General features: G+C 41.8%; 1 protein-coding gene across 1 annotated transcript in view; it reads right to left on the minus strand.

The window, feature by feature from the left end:
• The window catches only part of LOC136877458 (alpha-tocopherol transfer protein-like), an 89,421-nt gene extending 74,836 nt beyond the window's left edge, over window positions 1-14,585 (minus strand). Inside the window, exon 1 of the mRNA XM_067151514.2 lies at window positions 14,453-14,585. Coding sequence (XP_067007615.1) covers window positions 14,453-14,468 — 16 coding nt within the window. The 5' untranslated portion in view covers window positions 14,469-14,585. The remainder of the gene's footprint in view (window positions 1-14,452) is intronic.
• Window positions 14,586-17,530: the final 2,945 nt, after the last annotated feature.

Below are 17,530 nucleotides of genomic sequence, written 5' to 3' on the forward strand. Positions count from 1 at the left end.
TACTGTGGCGCACAATGTCGGGATGTAAAATAATCTGGCGACAAAATTAGTTAAAATCAGCCATAGATCACCCAACAGAGTTCCGGTTTCTCTGGTAGAGTAAAACGGATTATCGAAACTGATAACGCAGGAAGCTTAAATGGCGTTAAATGATAACTTCTCCAACATGATAGCTGAGGCAATACGAATATTATTATTATTATTATTATTATTATTATTATTATTATTATTATTCAATGATCAAATCGTACGTGAATATTTTATAACATTTTCTAACAGAAGTGTAACTTAACTCTGAGTTCGTGAATGTTTTCACAAAAGTAATATACCAACGTGGTTTGTGTTGATTTCTTGTTTACTAGTGGTTTCATAATAATGTTATTGGCTTTACGTCCCATTAACCACATTTACGATTTTCGAAGACGCCGAGGTGCCGGAATTTAGTCCCGCGGGAGTTCTTTTACGTGCCAGTAAATCTACCGACACGAGGCTGACGTATTTGAGCACCTTGAGTCAGGATCGAACCTGCCAAGTTTGGGTCAGAAGGCCAGCGACTCAATCGTCTGAGCAACTCAGCCCGGCACTGACACATCGAAGGTTTCCGACGACAGTAGTACTGAAAAGAGCTAGGAATGGAAAGGTAGCGGCCGTTGTTTTAATGTACAGCCCCAGCATTTGCAGGTGCCAAAATGGGAAACCACAAAAAAAATCTTAAGGGCTGCCTACGGTGAGATTCGAACCCAGCAACTCCCGAATGCAAGCTCACAGCTACGCAACCCTGATCACACAGCCGGCTCACTCGGTGGTTTGTATTGAGTCTCAAGATCTCTGAGATAGACATAGTATCGTAGTTGCTTTTAATGAGGAGAACAGCAAGATTTCACTTCCCATACAAGCTGTTGATTAATAAGGCTATATAGTTCCAGCCAGCGGCTATGTTGTAACATCACGTAGGCTACACTAGAAATGCTGTGGGCAATGACACCAGTTTTCGAGCCCATTTGCCGGAGACTTCGCATAATAATTCCATTACTTAGGGTTTAATATACAAGGAAGAATTTCACTAAAACAAGTACCGTAAATGAGAGACAGGGTGTGTGTAAATAGGTCCAAAATTCGCACAAGGAAAGCAATTTCATTTCTATAGTAAACAGTAATATCTTTCAACCCATTAGGCAAGTTTGTTCCCTTGCCTTTAGTTGTAGACGGTGGTTTCAATATTTGTCAAGTGTAAAATATACGGCCCCAAACTAAGAAGGTAGAAATTATGACTATCATGCAAAATGCACCTTTGGAAGTTTCTTCCATGAAAATCGAACAGACTTTCAGTGGAAGATTGCATAACTTCTGGTACCGGTAGGTGGTAAACAATGTTGGTACTAGTCTGCCTGTGCTCGGGACAGATTGCATTCTATTCCGACAACTTTAAGTTGCATAATTATAGCTGGATAGTGCTAACGATATTGTATAATAATAATAATAATAATAATAATAATGTTATTGGCTTTACGTTCCACTAACAACTTTTACGGTTTTCGGAGACACCGAGGTGCTGATATTTAGTCTGCATGAGTTTTTTACGTGCCAGTAAATCTACCGACACGCCCACTGGACCATGCGCACGCGGAGGTACAAGACCATCTTCACTGTGGTCTGCCCGTCGCTCTCTGCCAGTCGTTTACCATGCCGCGACATCTAGTCCGTCACTACACCATCTTCCTTGGTCTGCCCGATCGTCTCTTAAAAACAGGGGACACAATCGACTTCACAAACCATTCGCGTTGACATATCCTTTCCACGCGGGACGGTTTCTCTTCAAGTAACTTACAAGATGTGGATGGTTTTACATTAAGCTTAATGGAGGAATATTTAGCTCTTTCAATGCCTGAAACTGTGCCTTCAACTTCTAAAAATTTTGCTGAATTATAAAAATACCTTAACTCGTTTACCATCTCAATCAACACTTCTAGTTTTTTGGAAACATCTCCACAGATATCAACTCGTTTTCTGAACAATCCCTACTATTCAGGGAACGTACCGGTACCGTTCTGCAAGTAACCTACTTGAAGCAATGGTAAGTGCACGAGTGGCTTCATTCAACAACTGCTTCCCCCGTTGCCTACGTCAGTTCGCACGTTAAACCGACATACACCTCCCAAACACCCAGTTGACAAAGGAACCCTCCGTTATGCAAACAGAACATATTATTTGCCTTAATACGCCAATCACCATCCTACAATGCATTCGTACAATATACACTTACTCGCATTAATAATCGGCCAGGGCGACTCTTTTATTAATACCGCCTGTATTTTACGCTGAAAAGAAATATAAGGATGTTCGATAGACAGACGTGTTGAAGTGTTCCACATGCATGTATTAGAAACTAATATGTGGTCTTCTATAGTTTCAAAATGAATACCATGTATGTGTCACTCGAGTGCGCCACTTTAATATTCAGCCACCCCGTGTTGACCACTACCACGGCTGTTTACTTCAGCGCAGTACTCCGTAATCACTGTACTGCTGGAGAACGTCACTAAAATGGGTCGAAAAGGAAAGAATACCACGTATGAGCAACGTCAACTGTAATCCATCATGCTAAGGGGATGTCTCAGATACAAACAAGCTAGCTTTTGAGCATACCAAGGAGCACAGTAGGAGACATAATAAGAAGATTTGATAAGGAAGACAGGGTTGCATCACTTCCTCAGCAAGGCCAGCCTAGGAAACTCACTGAGCGAGAAGAACGGATATGGATTAGAAAGATTTAGAAACAAGCCGGGCTTAATGCTCCTATACTGCTAATAATGAGAGTTGACGTCTGAAATTTCTTAGAGGGAAGTCCGTTTACTGCCTGCCGAGGCGGGATAAAGGGAGTGACTGTGTGGTTACCATGGAAACGAGGGTGGGGTGACTGCGGTTGCCATGGAGATAAAACTTCAGGGCAGCTCGTCTTTCTGGGAGTTGCCAAACCTCTAACTGTCACTGATAAGAACCTGATTGTTTGTATAAGAGTGATCGCAAATGGGACGACACCGCCTGGCCAGGTAGTCTACAACAGATCAAAGCGGTCAGAATGAAGGAGGGAACAAGTGAGCCGGAAGCGAGGGGTAAGAGCATGTAGAAAGGAATGCTGGAATGTGGCAACATAGTGAAATGGCACGTGCAGTGCTCCTCCCTCCAACCTTACCTGTCAGTCGCCAACTTTAGTTAAGTCTAGTATAGTTTAGCAGTGGAACTGTTCCAGGAGTGCGGTAAGAAAGTCCATCCTGAAACAGTACGTCAAGTCATGAGGAAACAAGGATACAACGGTAGAGCTGCGAGGAAGAAGCCCTTCATTGGCGAACCAAACAGGAAGAAGAGATTGCTGTTTGCAAAAGACTGCGTCAAGTCGTCAAGAAAGATGATTCTTGGTGGAACGATGTCATTTTTTGCCGACGAAAGAAAATTCAATGTCTTTGACTCGAATGGCAAGGTAAGTGTGTGGCGAAGCATCCAGGCTGGCGATATCAAAAGGGTGATTTCCAACATGTCACGTCGTTTACGAGAGGTCATACGCAGAAAGGGAGGTGCTACAAAATACTAATAGCTGACTGTAATATATTATTCAAAGGTGATATATGGGTGACCGAATATTAAAGTGACTGTCATATTTAGTACTTCTCATAAAGTGATTTTTCTCTGAGTACGGTATTCTAAAAGTGAAATTGTATTTGTAGTATTATGTCTTGAAAACATTATATTCGTCCATTAGTATAAATTATTATTGTTTGTTTATTATATTATTAATAAATTAATGTACAGTATCAAAATATAACAAATGGCCGAATATTAATGCGAGTAAGTGTAGTTAGTAGTGATGGGTTGCGACTGGAATCGCGAAGAGTCGATTCCATATGCCTGGGAAAGCGGGTACCCGATTCCGGAATCGATTCCGAGGAACTAATAGCACCATCTATGATGCAGATGCGTAAACACGTGCAGCAGAATGTGTTCCGTAATGCGAATTCGTTTTGGTTTATAACCAGATCACTGGACAAGCCATGCCCGCTCTCAGTGTCCTGGAGTTATGTACTCGAATGCGATTGCAATTGATCAGAAAATATGATTCTCTTTTTGAAGGTAACCAAATTGTATGGATTGTCAACAAATCAAAACTTGTACGGGGATTATGACGTAATATAATATTACTTTTGCTAGTTGTTTTACGTCGCACCGACACAGATAGGTCTTACGGCAACGATGGGACAGGAAAGGGCTAGAAGTGGGAAGGAAGCGGCCGTGGGCTTAATTAAGGTACAGCCCCAGCATTTGCCTGGTGTGAAAATGGGAAACCACGGAAAACCATCTTCAGGGCTGCCGACAGTGGGGTTCGAACCTACTATCTCCCGAATACTGGATACTGGCCGCACTTAAGCGACTGCAGCTATCGAGCTCGGTATATATATATATATATATATATATATATATATATATAATATTACTATTTCAACAAAATACAACTCTACTAAAGAGAGAACCTTAAATAATGTTAAGCAGGGATTAAAACAAAAGTATTAATTGCAACAGTTACTCATAATAATATTTAGCAGTAGTATGAAATGTTCTTTTTCTACAACTTTTTCCACACCTGTGCGGTCGCGGGTGCGAACTGTAAAGTACATGGGGATTTTCCCTTGTTTTACGATCGGATACCCTTCCTGACGCATGCCCTATATGGAGGGATGTAATCGCTATTGCGTGTTCCTGTGGTGGTTGGTCGTGTACTGTGTTTGTTTTCTGAATATGAAGAGGAACGTGTTGGGACAAACACTAACACCCAGTCCCCGGGCCAAAAGAACTAATCAGAGGCGATTAAAATCGCTCACCCGGCCGGGAATTGAACCCAGGACTCTCTGAACCGAAGGTCTCAACGCTGTCCATTCAGCCACTGAGTCGGACAGTAGTACGAAATGTTCATTACAAATTAAATGTAACGGAAAACAAGACAGGTATGCTACGAAACAAGTTGTGTACTTACTAAAAGTGTGACTTAATTTCACAGACTTTATACGTTTATACTAGCGACATTTGAAAACCACATCAGACAAATACAGTGCAAGCACAAAGAACAATGTTGATTGCTACAATCAGTGTCGAAATATATAATGTGATTTCCATACTAGGTAGGTAAGGGGTATTCTGCCCGGAGGCAGGTCCGAACCTCCGCAGAGGTGTTCTTGAGCCGGAGTTTACGTACGGTAGGGTGGCCAGTTCCTTTCCGCTCCTCCATTCCCTTACCCCCCACCAACAGCGCGTGGCAACCCATCCAACTCCTGACCACGCCCAATGTTGCTTAACTTCGGAGATCTCACGGGATCCGGTGTTTCAACACGGCTACGGCCGTTGGCGATTTCCATACTACCAGGTTAAATTATTGTTTCATTATTATGTGGCATAATTCATTCGTGACAACCAATAACACATTTCGTGTAAATGGGTGTTATATCATATTATACTGTATACAAAAGAAATAGTAAATGTTGCACGTTCGAATTTGCCCCACTTATATATGGACGACTCACTCTAGTGTTTGCGCCCAGCACTCTCTGTTGACGTAATCGGGGAACCGATTCCTCGCATGCGACAAAGAGTGCGACCAAATACAGTAGAGACAATACGCGACACACTGCGAGATATCGAGGGACAGCGATTAGAGCTCTGTCTAGCGGAGTGACCTGGAGTTAATGATTCTGTCATAAGAGCTCGTGTATTTGTTTGTGAAGTGTTTGGCGATGTTTATGCGTTTGCAGTAAGTTGACATAAGTAAATAGTACCGTGTGTTATTCCTTTTATATCTCCTCTCAACATGAGTGGAAAGATATGTGCTGTGTGTGGCTGCAGTAATTATGAAGTGCAGAAGGATTCGCGGTCTTTCTTCCGTTTCCCTCGTGACACGAAAATTTAAGTAAATATTGTGTTTGCATATGTGTTCTTCCAGTTACAAAGATATTTTTATAGTACTTCCCAAACTTCTGACCTGCGCGACTCATATTTAATAATGTTATTTGCTTTACGTCCCACTAACTACTTTTTACGGTCTTCGGAGATGCCAAGGTGCCGGCATTTAGTCCCGCAGGAGTTCTTTTACGTGCCAGTAAATCTACCGACACGGGGCTGTCGTATTTGAGCACCTTCAAATACCACCGGACTGAGCCAGGATCGAACCTGCCAAGTTGGGGTTAGAAGGCCAGCGCCTTAACCGTCTGAGCCACTCAGCCCGGCGACTCATATTTTAACTGGCTTAAAATAGAATAAACTTATTTTATTGTATTGTGCAGCAGTTAACCTTCAATACCGATGCGCTGTGGGTGCGATCTGTGGATTTTGAATTAATTCAGGAAAATGCACATGCATATGTGTGTGGCTGCTTGTGTTCCAAGTTACCCCATTGGAATGCCGTAATGCGTTGTCAAGCACTGAAGAAAATAAGGGTGACTTAAGAAATGTACAGTATATATATTGTTGAAACAAAATTATGATGCAAATTTGCTTTACCCTAGTGTAATTGCAAGTGTTGCTTATAGGAAAATTTCTAATGTTTTTAAGGCTAAATTTATAAGTTTTCTTTCTGTTGGTAGGCTTCAAATTAAAAGGAAAATTGTCCAGCTCTTAAATGTTCATTCATTGCATCATGTGTATAAGGAATGTGCCGATATTTTCATTGACGAGTGTCTTAATGTGACGAGACAATGCTTTTTAAATGAAAAAAAGACAAATCTAGCCGTAAAAGTTCAGGAAGGAATGCTAAAGCTGAAAAGTAATGCATACATGAAAGATCAAACCCTTTCACAGCAGTCCGTTTCAGATCTTGATTATATGTCTTTTCGTCTATTCAGAATTGCTTTACCAACTTTGTAGTTAATATCTTAATAACACTTTCTTTCTAGACGTAATTTATCCGTTTCCGTATATGCATTTCCACTGATATTTGATTTTAGCGCGAATTTCCAGGTCACGCCACTAGGAGCGCCACTTGCGAATTGTCTCCCATTTTAACAAGGATAAATCCGGAAGTGTCGCGTATTGTCTCTACTGTATTTGGTGCGACCTCTGAGTCGTAGGAACCGATTCTCGCGATTCCAGGCGTCATTCGCGCACATCACTAGTAGTTTGTGACATGTAAGTACGTGACTTTTTTTTCAAGCTGTGTGGTTTTAGCGATTCTATTCGTACGAGAACTGATTAATATAACCAAATTAAGTCGGATAAATTTTGTAAGACTTTGATTTATAATATTGTAAGTACTATGCTGTGTACTTAAGAGATCAATGAACATGAAGAAGGAAATAAAAATGGCTACACCTAATTTAGTTGTGCTTTCTGAAGACCGAAGTCTGGCACGGTCGACTGAAACTTTCAGCGGTTTGATTGTGAGTGAACCATACCAGTATTAGCTCAAATGCATTATGGTGAGACAGTGTCTTCTGGTACGGGCTAGAAGAAATTAGTTATTTTCATAGATCAATCTAAGTCTAATCCTTGGCTTTGACAGTATGGAATAACCGAGTACGAGCCATGCAAACAGCAGCATTCCTTATACAGCCAGTCCCTGAGACGAATGGTGTGACAGTGTAACTCTTAGGGTTATTTGGTGGTGTGTTTCAGTTGGCTTGGCAGACTGATACGTAATAACACTTTCTGGCTCAAGTGAGGAAAGCAAGAGAAAACTACGTGACTCATCTCTCTAGTTCGCCTCTTCGGTGGTGCCTAGACTATGGTGGATCTGTTGAGGATCCAGCCAGCTTTTGGACCGAATATGCCTACTAAAACGATACAGTACATAGGCTACAATACAAACATACCAGCATATTTACTAGGTTAGGATACTGATTATTATTATTATTATTATTATTATTATTATTATTATTATTATTATTATTATTATTATTATTATTATTATTATTAAGTCATTCTAACATAGCATATCTATCGACATACTAAGGAGTCCTCCAAGGATTTGATATGCTTAAAATTTGTATAAATTCCTATGGATGGCAGAAAGTAGCACTCTTGAGCGGTTGAAATTGAGAATCACGGAAGCCTGTTTCAAGGATGACCTTAGAACCAATTTGAATGTATCGTCTTTCAGTAGAGAACTCTTTTGAAGTGCTAACTCAGAGTAAGACAGGAAGTCTAAGTGTTCTTGAACTATAGAGTATCATAACGGAAGTTCAAAGCTTATGACTCAGATTTATCTCCCGAATCAAAACAGAACATAGTGTTGTTACAGCAGCAGAGAGGCGAGAGTCTAAGAAGTACAAGAAGCAAGTTCATTTAATTATACCTATATTCATAATAAAAAATGTGCCTGGCAAATCCAGTCAGTTGGCCAAGTGCTACGGTTCGTTTATCTATAAGCTTATATTCGTGAGATGGTGGGCTCAAACCCCATCCTCGCCAGTTTGAAGAAAGTTTTATGTGATTTCCTATCACGCAAATGCCGGTGCTTTATCTTAAGCTATTTCCTATTAAGTCACCGAAAACCTTCCAACGCAAGTACAATGTTAATCAGCTGACGAAATAAAAGGGCGTGCTAAACACCACTTCGTCAGAATTCACATAAAAATAGAATAGATTATTAATAAGTGATTTTACGTCTTATTATTATCTATTTTTACTGGTTTTAGAGTCACAGAGATGCGGGAATTTTTTTCCTGCAAGAGTTCTTTTACGTGGCAGTAAATCTATCTACACGAGGTTGGTGTATTTTAGCTACTTCAAATACCACCTCTCGCAAGAAATAACTCTACTTAAATTTAAATGGAACTCTTTCGGCGCGGTAAATCATCTGTACAGCGGGTGACAAAGTAAGTATTCTTCAAGAGAGCGTTCACATCCAATTATCATTAATGATTTATCACACTGAACGAATTCTCTTTCATTTAGGCGGAAGTGAACTTTTGTAATCTGTGCATGGACTCTTCTTCATTCGCTGTTCATGCGGTAAGTTCAGAGTCTACTCGATTTTTTTAGAACTCTGGAAAAGACCAATTTTTGAAACTCAACCCCTGTCTCCTATACAGAGCGATTCATGACATCGTCGACGCTTAGTGTGTTGTGTGAGACGGCAAACTTACCATACTTAAAGAGGGAACCGATGTCCAGAAATGCGTGGTTTAGGTGCTGTGGGGTGTTAAGTTTGAGAACACTTCGGGTATGTGTATGCGTTCTTAATTTTGAGAATAAACTGCAACCATCTCAACAAGAATATTAAATTACAAAAGTGGGTTCGAACTGTCGACCTCCAATTTTTTTTTTACAGAGCCTACATAGGTGATTCAGAGATTGGTTCTTATGGTATAAAAAAGATTGGGTTACTATGAAGGGCGTGATGTACAAGATTCCCGCTTTATTAAAAGAGGACCATATCACACAAATCCACACACGACAAATACTGTGCCTGTGCTCACAACTGCAAGTTTTTAAACATGTACTTCATTCCCAGCACCACCTTCGTAGGCTCTCTAATCAAGTTAGAATTAGACAGTTTGAACCCCTTTTATAACTTAATGCACGATCTGATGTTCTCGTTGCGTTGGTAGAGATTTCTTGACAAAATATGTAATGCACGCCCATCGCTTTATCGTAAGTGTAGTTAAACTTTAATGCCCCACAGCACCCAAACCATGCATTTCCGAATATGCTGTGGGTTCCCCCTTGAAATGATCGATTTCCCGTCCCTTACAACGCACTAAGTTTTGTCGGTGTGGATTTGAACCACTCTGTAGGTCATATTCCTATTGAGAAGCGCATGCTTTTCACATCACCTACAGGTAAGCTGCCTGTCTTTCTCCTGTATAAGAAATTTCCATCAGCAGCCAACATTGCGGATACAAACTAGAAGTTGTGTGGTGTTTAAACTATATCATTAACAATACCTTCCTGGCCTCGAAGTGGTTATCAGATTACTACAGGCCACGGCTGCATATCGTATTCGTATCTCTGCGACTTCATGAGAAATTTGAGCTGAGCAAAGTAAAGACATGGTAGGTTTTCTTCTAGGTCAACAGTTTCAGTAATATTGCATGATCATTATTTCCTTACTCTCCTAGAGGCGTGAGAATAGCTGGTAAAACTTCCTTTACCTTGACGCTAGCTGAATGGACCAATATTTCAGTAGAATAAAACAACATAGGTGTCATAGTTATTTATAATTAAATTGCGTAGGTAAATAATAGTCTACAGAATCTTACCTCAGTCATTAATAAGAAATACGAGTATTTAATTATACATTGAGTGAATTCATTTTTCTTAATTACACTTGTCGGTTACAATTTACTTTATTCGTTATTAATTTTTACAAATGCTGATATTAAGTGGCCTCAGCTACTGTGCACGTGCATTTTGATTTGACTGCCTCTGCGTCAATTTTGACATTCCGTTTTAATCTACCAGATGACAAAAATGGATTTCTGTTGGGCGCTCTATGACGTGAGTTTTAATTAATTTCTTCGAGTAGACATCAAGTGTGTCAGAGATACATCTTGATATCGTACGGCATGGGTTACCGAATGGACTTTATTCCGCCCTTCTAAAGCTCTACTGGGTTTGAACCCGTGATATTGAGATCCAAAGGCATCACCCATCCAAAGAGGGAACTAATCCTGGAAATGCTGTTATATGCTAACTTGAGTTTTTCCATTTCTTGATATTTTTCACCACTTTTTGGGGTCAGCACTTGTGAATCTGGTCTAATTTTACAGCCAGATGCCCTTCTTAATACGAACCCTACGCGGAGGGATGTATTCACTATTGCGGATATCACTGGTGATTTGTTGTATGCAGATGAAGGAAAGTGCAATGAGACGAACACAAGCACCCTGTCTCCGAGCCAGAAGAATTAGGATTTTTAAGTTTATAATTCCCGGCGCGGCCGGATATGAAATCCCGGCCCCTCTGACAGTACAAGCAAGGAGTTGGGCACTACTTCGTTTTTTTTGTTTTGTTTTTTGCTAGGGGCTTTACGTCGCACCGACACAGATAGGTCTTATGGCGACGATGGGATAGGAAAGGCCTAGGAGTTGGAAGGAAGCGGCCGTGGCCTTAATTAAGGTACAGCCCCAGCATTTACCTGGTGTGAAAATGGGAAACCACGGAAAACCATTTTCAGGGCTGCCGATAGTGGGATTCGAACCTACTATCTCCCGGATGCAAGCTCACAGCCGCACGCCTCTACGCGCACGGCCAACTCGCCCGGTTTCTTAGTTTTTCACTACCGTGCACTTCTTTTTCTTCTACCACTTTTTCCCTCCCACATCTGTGGTGCCGCGGGTGCGAACTGTGCCGAACATGTGGATTTGGCCCTGTTTTACTGCCGGATGCCCTTCCTGACACCAACCCCACGGAGGGATTTAATCCCTATTGCGTATATCTGTGGTGGTTTGTCTGAATATGAAAAGAAGTGTGTTGAGACAAACACAAACACAAACACCCAGTGTCCGAGTCAGAAGAATCAGACGCGATTAAAATTCCAGAACCGACCGGGAATCAAACCCGAGACCCTCTGAACGGAAGGTTTCACCGCTGACCATTCGGCCAAGGAGTCGGACTTTCCACTACCGTACACTAATTACCATTAATTTACTCAAGAACAATGGTAATCAGGATTATAATATGTGTTCATTGACTGTCAAATGAATCGTATTCAAAATATTTTCAGTCAACAATGAGAGAATAGCTCGTTATTGTTATTAACATGGAACTATAGCCGAGTGACCAAGCATGTCAACGCATGAGGGATATTTGAGGTCCAAAGCAAAGAAAAGTAATGTCACTTCCATACAGGCCACCAAGGTCCCTGGAGGAGTGGAAGGTAAAGGCTTTCATTATCCGCAACCTCGGCAATGAGGGGGGGGGGGGGAATAGAGTGGACAGCGCAATCACCTTTGCCCCCAGGAATTAACCCGGTTTAAGTACGCTGAATTGATCTAATGGCCATGTGACATCCAGACGTGGAAGCCTCGCCTCAAATGTTTTCCAGCTTCTTGACGGGGAATTGCACCCACGCCTTTCCGGGTGAACCGAGCACACCATTACAAAGTCAGAAACACAGCCCCTATTTGAAGTCGTAAGTCACCTAAGAATAAGTCCTGTGCTTAAGATTAACAGACAAGTCACGTAAGGCTGTGGAATATCTTGATTGAGCTAGACGTATCTGCAAAAAGGACGCGATGTTTCGAATGTTATTAGTTCTAAATCCCATTACTACTTTTGCGGTTTTCGAGATATCGAGGTATCTGAATACTGTCCCGTAGCAGTTATTTTACTTGCCGGTAAATCTATCGGAATGACGCTGTCATATTTCAAATAACACTGTGCTGACCCGGGAACGAACTCACCAGCTTGGGCTGTCTACCGCCTCAGCTACTCAGCCCGGCAATCACAATACAGACAACTGACCAACTTGTAAATTCATCAGGTTCATAAGGTTGGTAAACATCTTGCTTCTGAACCAAGAATAAAAGAAGTATCTTGTAACATTGTTATTATTTTTTATTTTTTACAGGTTGCTTTACGTTGCACCAACACAGATAGGTTTTATGGCAACGGAAGAAAGCGGCGTGGCCTTAAGGTACAGCCCCAGCATTTTGCCTGGTGTGAAAGTGGGAAACCACGGGAAACCATCTTCAGGTCTACCGACAGTGGGGTTCAAACCCACTATCTTCCGAATACTGAATACTGGCCGCACTTAAGCGACTGCAGTTATCGAGCTCGGTAAATCTTTATTCAGCTTATCCCACTTATTTCTAGAGTTGCTGGATCCACCTAGGCTTATTTAGATTTTGCGAAGGGTTTGAGGTGGGAATCCCCTCCCCACCCTGAGACGCCACGTGATGTTCAGGTGAAAATTCCTTGCAGATTCCGAAGTAAGGAGGTAAGTCACTGCGTTGATTACCCCATCCCATCAAGATAAACATATGTACAGAACTATTAACATAACTTTCCTGTAAAAGAATAGAAATAAAAAGGCGTTTGATCCCATTGAATGAAGGACCGCATCTAGACACTGAGGCCATTTGATACTTCATTGACAGGAGTATTAATACATGGCGTCCCATTGTAAATACCTAATCTTTGAAACGACAAATATAACCGCTGTAAATTTCTTTTTCTTTCAACATTATCGATCACTGTAACAAATTGAGTAGGTCTATCAAGTCTGCCTCGAGGACGAGGAATTAAATTTCTGTCTACCATCGGTCAGCTAGTGAAGATACAGATATTCGAATTTATTACCCCTACACTAGAAAAAATAAATTTGCGGCCTGAAAATCAGCAAGACTTTCTATGACAAGTTATTAAATTAGATTACTTTCAACAGACAGTTGTTTGCGGGTGATATAATTCACCATTACGTCTGAAGAACAAAACCATCATAAAGAGGAATTCAGCTGGTTTTATAAAATATAGCTTGGGAAGCAGTTAATTTAGATTTCAGAAAATGTTCTTCATTGATACGGAGGAGCGATTAGTCCCTAACGGGTGCAGTTTAACGAGAGAGTTTTCGTAATATGAACATCCAAAAATCACTGTTAATCATAATTTGAAGATATCCTCAGAAGTTTTGACTTATCTGAATAAAATTAAGCAAACGTTTGAAATCGCGAAACTAGGGATAGTACTCTCAGTTTCATTTGACAAGTCAGAAAGTGGGATATCAAACATATAGAAAGAATAATTTTCATATATATATATAGGCCTATAGTTCTTAATGAATATGTCCAAAGATGTAAAAAAAAAAAAAATCTTCAAATTTCTATAAACCAAATTGAATGTCATGAATGCCAAAATGTACGTAACTTTAATATTTTCAAATCCGGCTAAAAACCGTGTGAAGTATTGTTTTGCATTGCCCTCAATATCATAAATATTGTGAGCCATACCATGTTTCAGTAACAAAGCTACTGTATTTTTTTTTAAACCGAACTAGATAGCTGCAGTCGCTTAAGTGCGACCAGTATCCAGTATTCGGGAGATAGTGGGTTGAAGATGGTTTTCCGTGGTTTCCCATTTTCAAACCTTAATTAAGACAGGGCCGCTTCCTTCACACTCCTAGCTCGTTTCTGTCCCCATAAGACCTACCTGTGTCGGTACGACGCGAAACAACTTGTAAAAAAAAAAAAAAATCTTACCATAGTTGAATTTCATTACTAAGAGGCAGGAGATAAACAGAATATCCAATGTCACCTACGGCTTCCAAATATCATTTAGTTGTCACCGATATTGAAAGAAAGACTGCCAGATGACAAGCGCACATCTCACACCCATTTGACAGACAGAAAGAGAATGACATTTCAACATTTTACTAAGTATTAGCTACAGATCTAATTAAAATCCTGAACTTATAGCTAATTATAATTTAGCCTATAGAAGTGCACAGGACAACAGCCCCTTGATGCCGCCATACCTGATGACACCGACATGATTGGGCGCGGAGGCGAGGTTTCTTGGAGAACAGTTGAAGTTTCACGGCACACGCTTCACCGCCAGTCGACAGCTCACTACTAGCTGTACATGCATTCGGCTGACTGCTATACTTGAAACTCAGCGACCTTGAGAAAAGGAAAAAGTAGACACATCACAGTTCCACTCCATTCCGACAGCGACCGTGGCGCGCGTAGTGTGCGAGTGATAATTTACCAACAAACGCACAATGGAACGTCTACTCCACTGAGGAGAGGGTCTATTGCTCCCTCTTCATTGCTTAATGATTTTCGCCCCCTTTCCCGGGTTCATCTCAGTCTGTCTCCTTGGCTGAGTGATCAGCTTACTAACCTTCGGACCAGAGGGCCCCTTGTACGATTCCCGGCCAGGTCAGGCAGTTCAACTACGCACGGTTAAATCCTCTGGCAGAGAAACTGGGTGTTTTTGTTAATATGAATACAATACTCTTCTTGTATATACAACACACAACACTACCGACTACCACAGAAATTCACAATAATGAAAACATTCCGTCCGCATAGGGTTAGCGTCAGGAAGGACATCCTGCCGCAAAATAGGAACAAATCCACATCGGGTGCCGACCCCAAGAAATGAGGAAAATTGCCAGATAGATGAAGAAGAAAAAGAGGAAGACGAAAATAATGTTATTGGCTTTACGCCCCACTAACTACTTTTACGGTTTTCGGAAAATGCGAGGTGCCGGAATTTAGTCCTGCAGGAGTTATTTTGCGTGTCAGTAAATCTACCGACACGAGACTGACGTATTTGAGCACCTTCAAATACCACCGGACTGAGCCAAGATCGATCCTGCCAAGTTGGTGTCAGAAGGCCAGCGCCTCAACCGTCTGAGCCACTCAGCCCGGCAGAATGGAAGAAGGCCCATTTTTTTTTTTTTTTTTTTTTTGCTAGTTGTTTTACGTCGCACCGACACAGATAGGTCTTACGGCGACGATGGGACAGGAAAAGGCTAGGAGTGGGAAGGAAGCGGCCGTGGCCTTAATTAAGGTACAGCCCCAGCATTTGCCTGGTGTGAAAATGGGAAACCACGGAAAACCATTTTCAGGGCTGCCGACAGTGGGGTTCGAACCTACTATCTCCCGAATACTGGATACTGGCCGCACTTAAGCGACTGCAGCTATCGAGCTCGGTGGGGCCCATATTCATCCCAACAGTTATTTAATAGCCTATTTCACTATCCAGACAAAAATATCTCAAATACTAAAAGGCGAAGGCTGCTAGTTTGCAAGCAGGTAGTCTGCAACCTGGAAGGTTGGAATAAGCTTCAACAGAGGCAAGATTGTGATGCATATTCACATAGAACCAAACCCCATGGCACAATAGCTGCGATGGGCAATGGCCTAACAAGCAACCGCTGCTCAACCCGAAGGCCTGCAGATTACGACGTGTCGCGTGGTCAACACGACGAATCCTCTCCGCCGTTATCCTTGGCTTTCTAGACCGGGGTCACCATCTCACCGTCAGATCCTCAATTGTAATCATATAGGCTCAGTGGACCTTGAACCAACCCTCAGATCCAGGTAAAAAATCCCTGATCTGCCCGGGAAACAACCCGGTGCCTTCGGGTAAGAGGCAGGCTCTTTACCCCTACACCGTGGGGCCGGCTGCATACTCACATGGTATTTCAAAAAAAGAAAAGAACGGGGATTCATTGTACTGTAGAGAATCCACTTTTTAAAAAGGATGGAAATATGCGAGTGAGCATGTGTAAGACGTTAAAAAAAGTTATCGAAAGAAATATCAGGAATGTGAGACGAGTATAAATCAACTACCTTAGGCTGTTAAAATCAAAGTAAGTAAAATTTATCATCGATTGAAAAGCGAAAGCAAATTTACATTCATAATTAAGTCATATTTTGTCCGCCTCTGTGGTGTAGTGGTTAACGTGATTAGCTGCCACCCCCGGATGCCCGGATTCGATTCCCGGCTCTGCCACGAAATTTGAAAAGTGGTACGTGGTCCACTCAGCCTCGGGAGGTCAACTGAGTAAAGGTGGGTTCGATTCCCACCTCAACCATCCTGGAAGTTGTTTTCTGTGGTTTCCGACTTCTCCTCCAGGCAAATGCCGGGATGGTACCTAACTCAAGGCTACGGCCGCTTCCTTCCATCTTCATTGCCTATCCCTTCCAATCTTCCCATCCCTCAAAAAGGCCGCTGTTCAGCATAGGAGGTGAGGCCACCTGGGCGAGGTACTGGTCATTCTCCCCTGTTGTATCCCCCGACCCAAAGTCTGGTGCTCTAGGACAGTGCCCTTGAGGCGGTAGAGGTGGGATCCATCGCTGAGTCCGAGGGAAAACCGAACTTGGAGGGTAAACAGATTAAGAAAGAAAGAAAGAAAGAAAGAAAGAAAGAAAGAAAGAAAGAAAGAAAGAAAGAAAGAAAGAAAGAAAGAAAGAATAAGTCATATTTTATGTCGTTATTTTCTAATGTAAGTCCGGCTCAATGGGTAAATGGTTAGCGAGCTGGCCTTTGGTCACAGGGGCCCCGGGTTCGATTCCCGCCAAGGTCGGAATTTTAACCATAATTGGTTAATTTCGCTGGCACGGGGGCTGGGTTATGTGTCATCTTCATCATCATTTCATCCTCATCACGACCCGCAGGTCGCCTACGGGAGTCAAATCAAAAGACCTGCATCTGGCGAGCCGAACTTGTCCTCGGACAGTCCCGGCACTAAAAGCCATACGCCATTTCATTTCCCAATGTAAGAGGTTAGGGGAAACACTTATTAACCGGTGTACTTAACAAGAATGGATGGTGGTAATGTGTGCTGTAGTTTGGGCCTTCAGTCCATACACTGGTTTAATGCAGCTCTCCATGCCACCCTATCCTGTACTAAACTTTTAATTTCTACGTAATTACTATATCCTACATCTACTCGAATCTGTTTGTCATATTCATGTCTCGTCTACGTTTATCTTTCTTACCACCTACACTTCCTTCAGGAACTAACTGAACAAGACCTGAGTATCTTCAGATTTTTCTTATCTTCTGGTCAAATTTTGCCAAACAGTTCATTCTCCTC

Source organism: Anabrus simplex, chromosome 7 (genome assembly GCF_040414725.1).
Source record: "Anabrus simplex isolate iqAnaSimp1 chromosome 7, ASM4041472v1, whole genome shotgun sequence".
Classification (NCBI taxonomy): domain Eukaryota; kingdom Metazoa; phylum Arthropoda; class Insecta; order Orthoptera; family Tettigoniidae; genus Anabrus; species Anabrus simplex.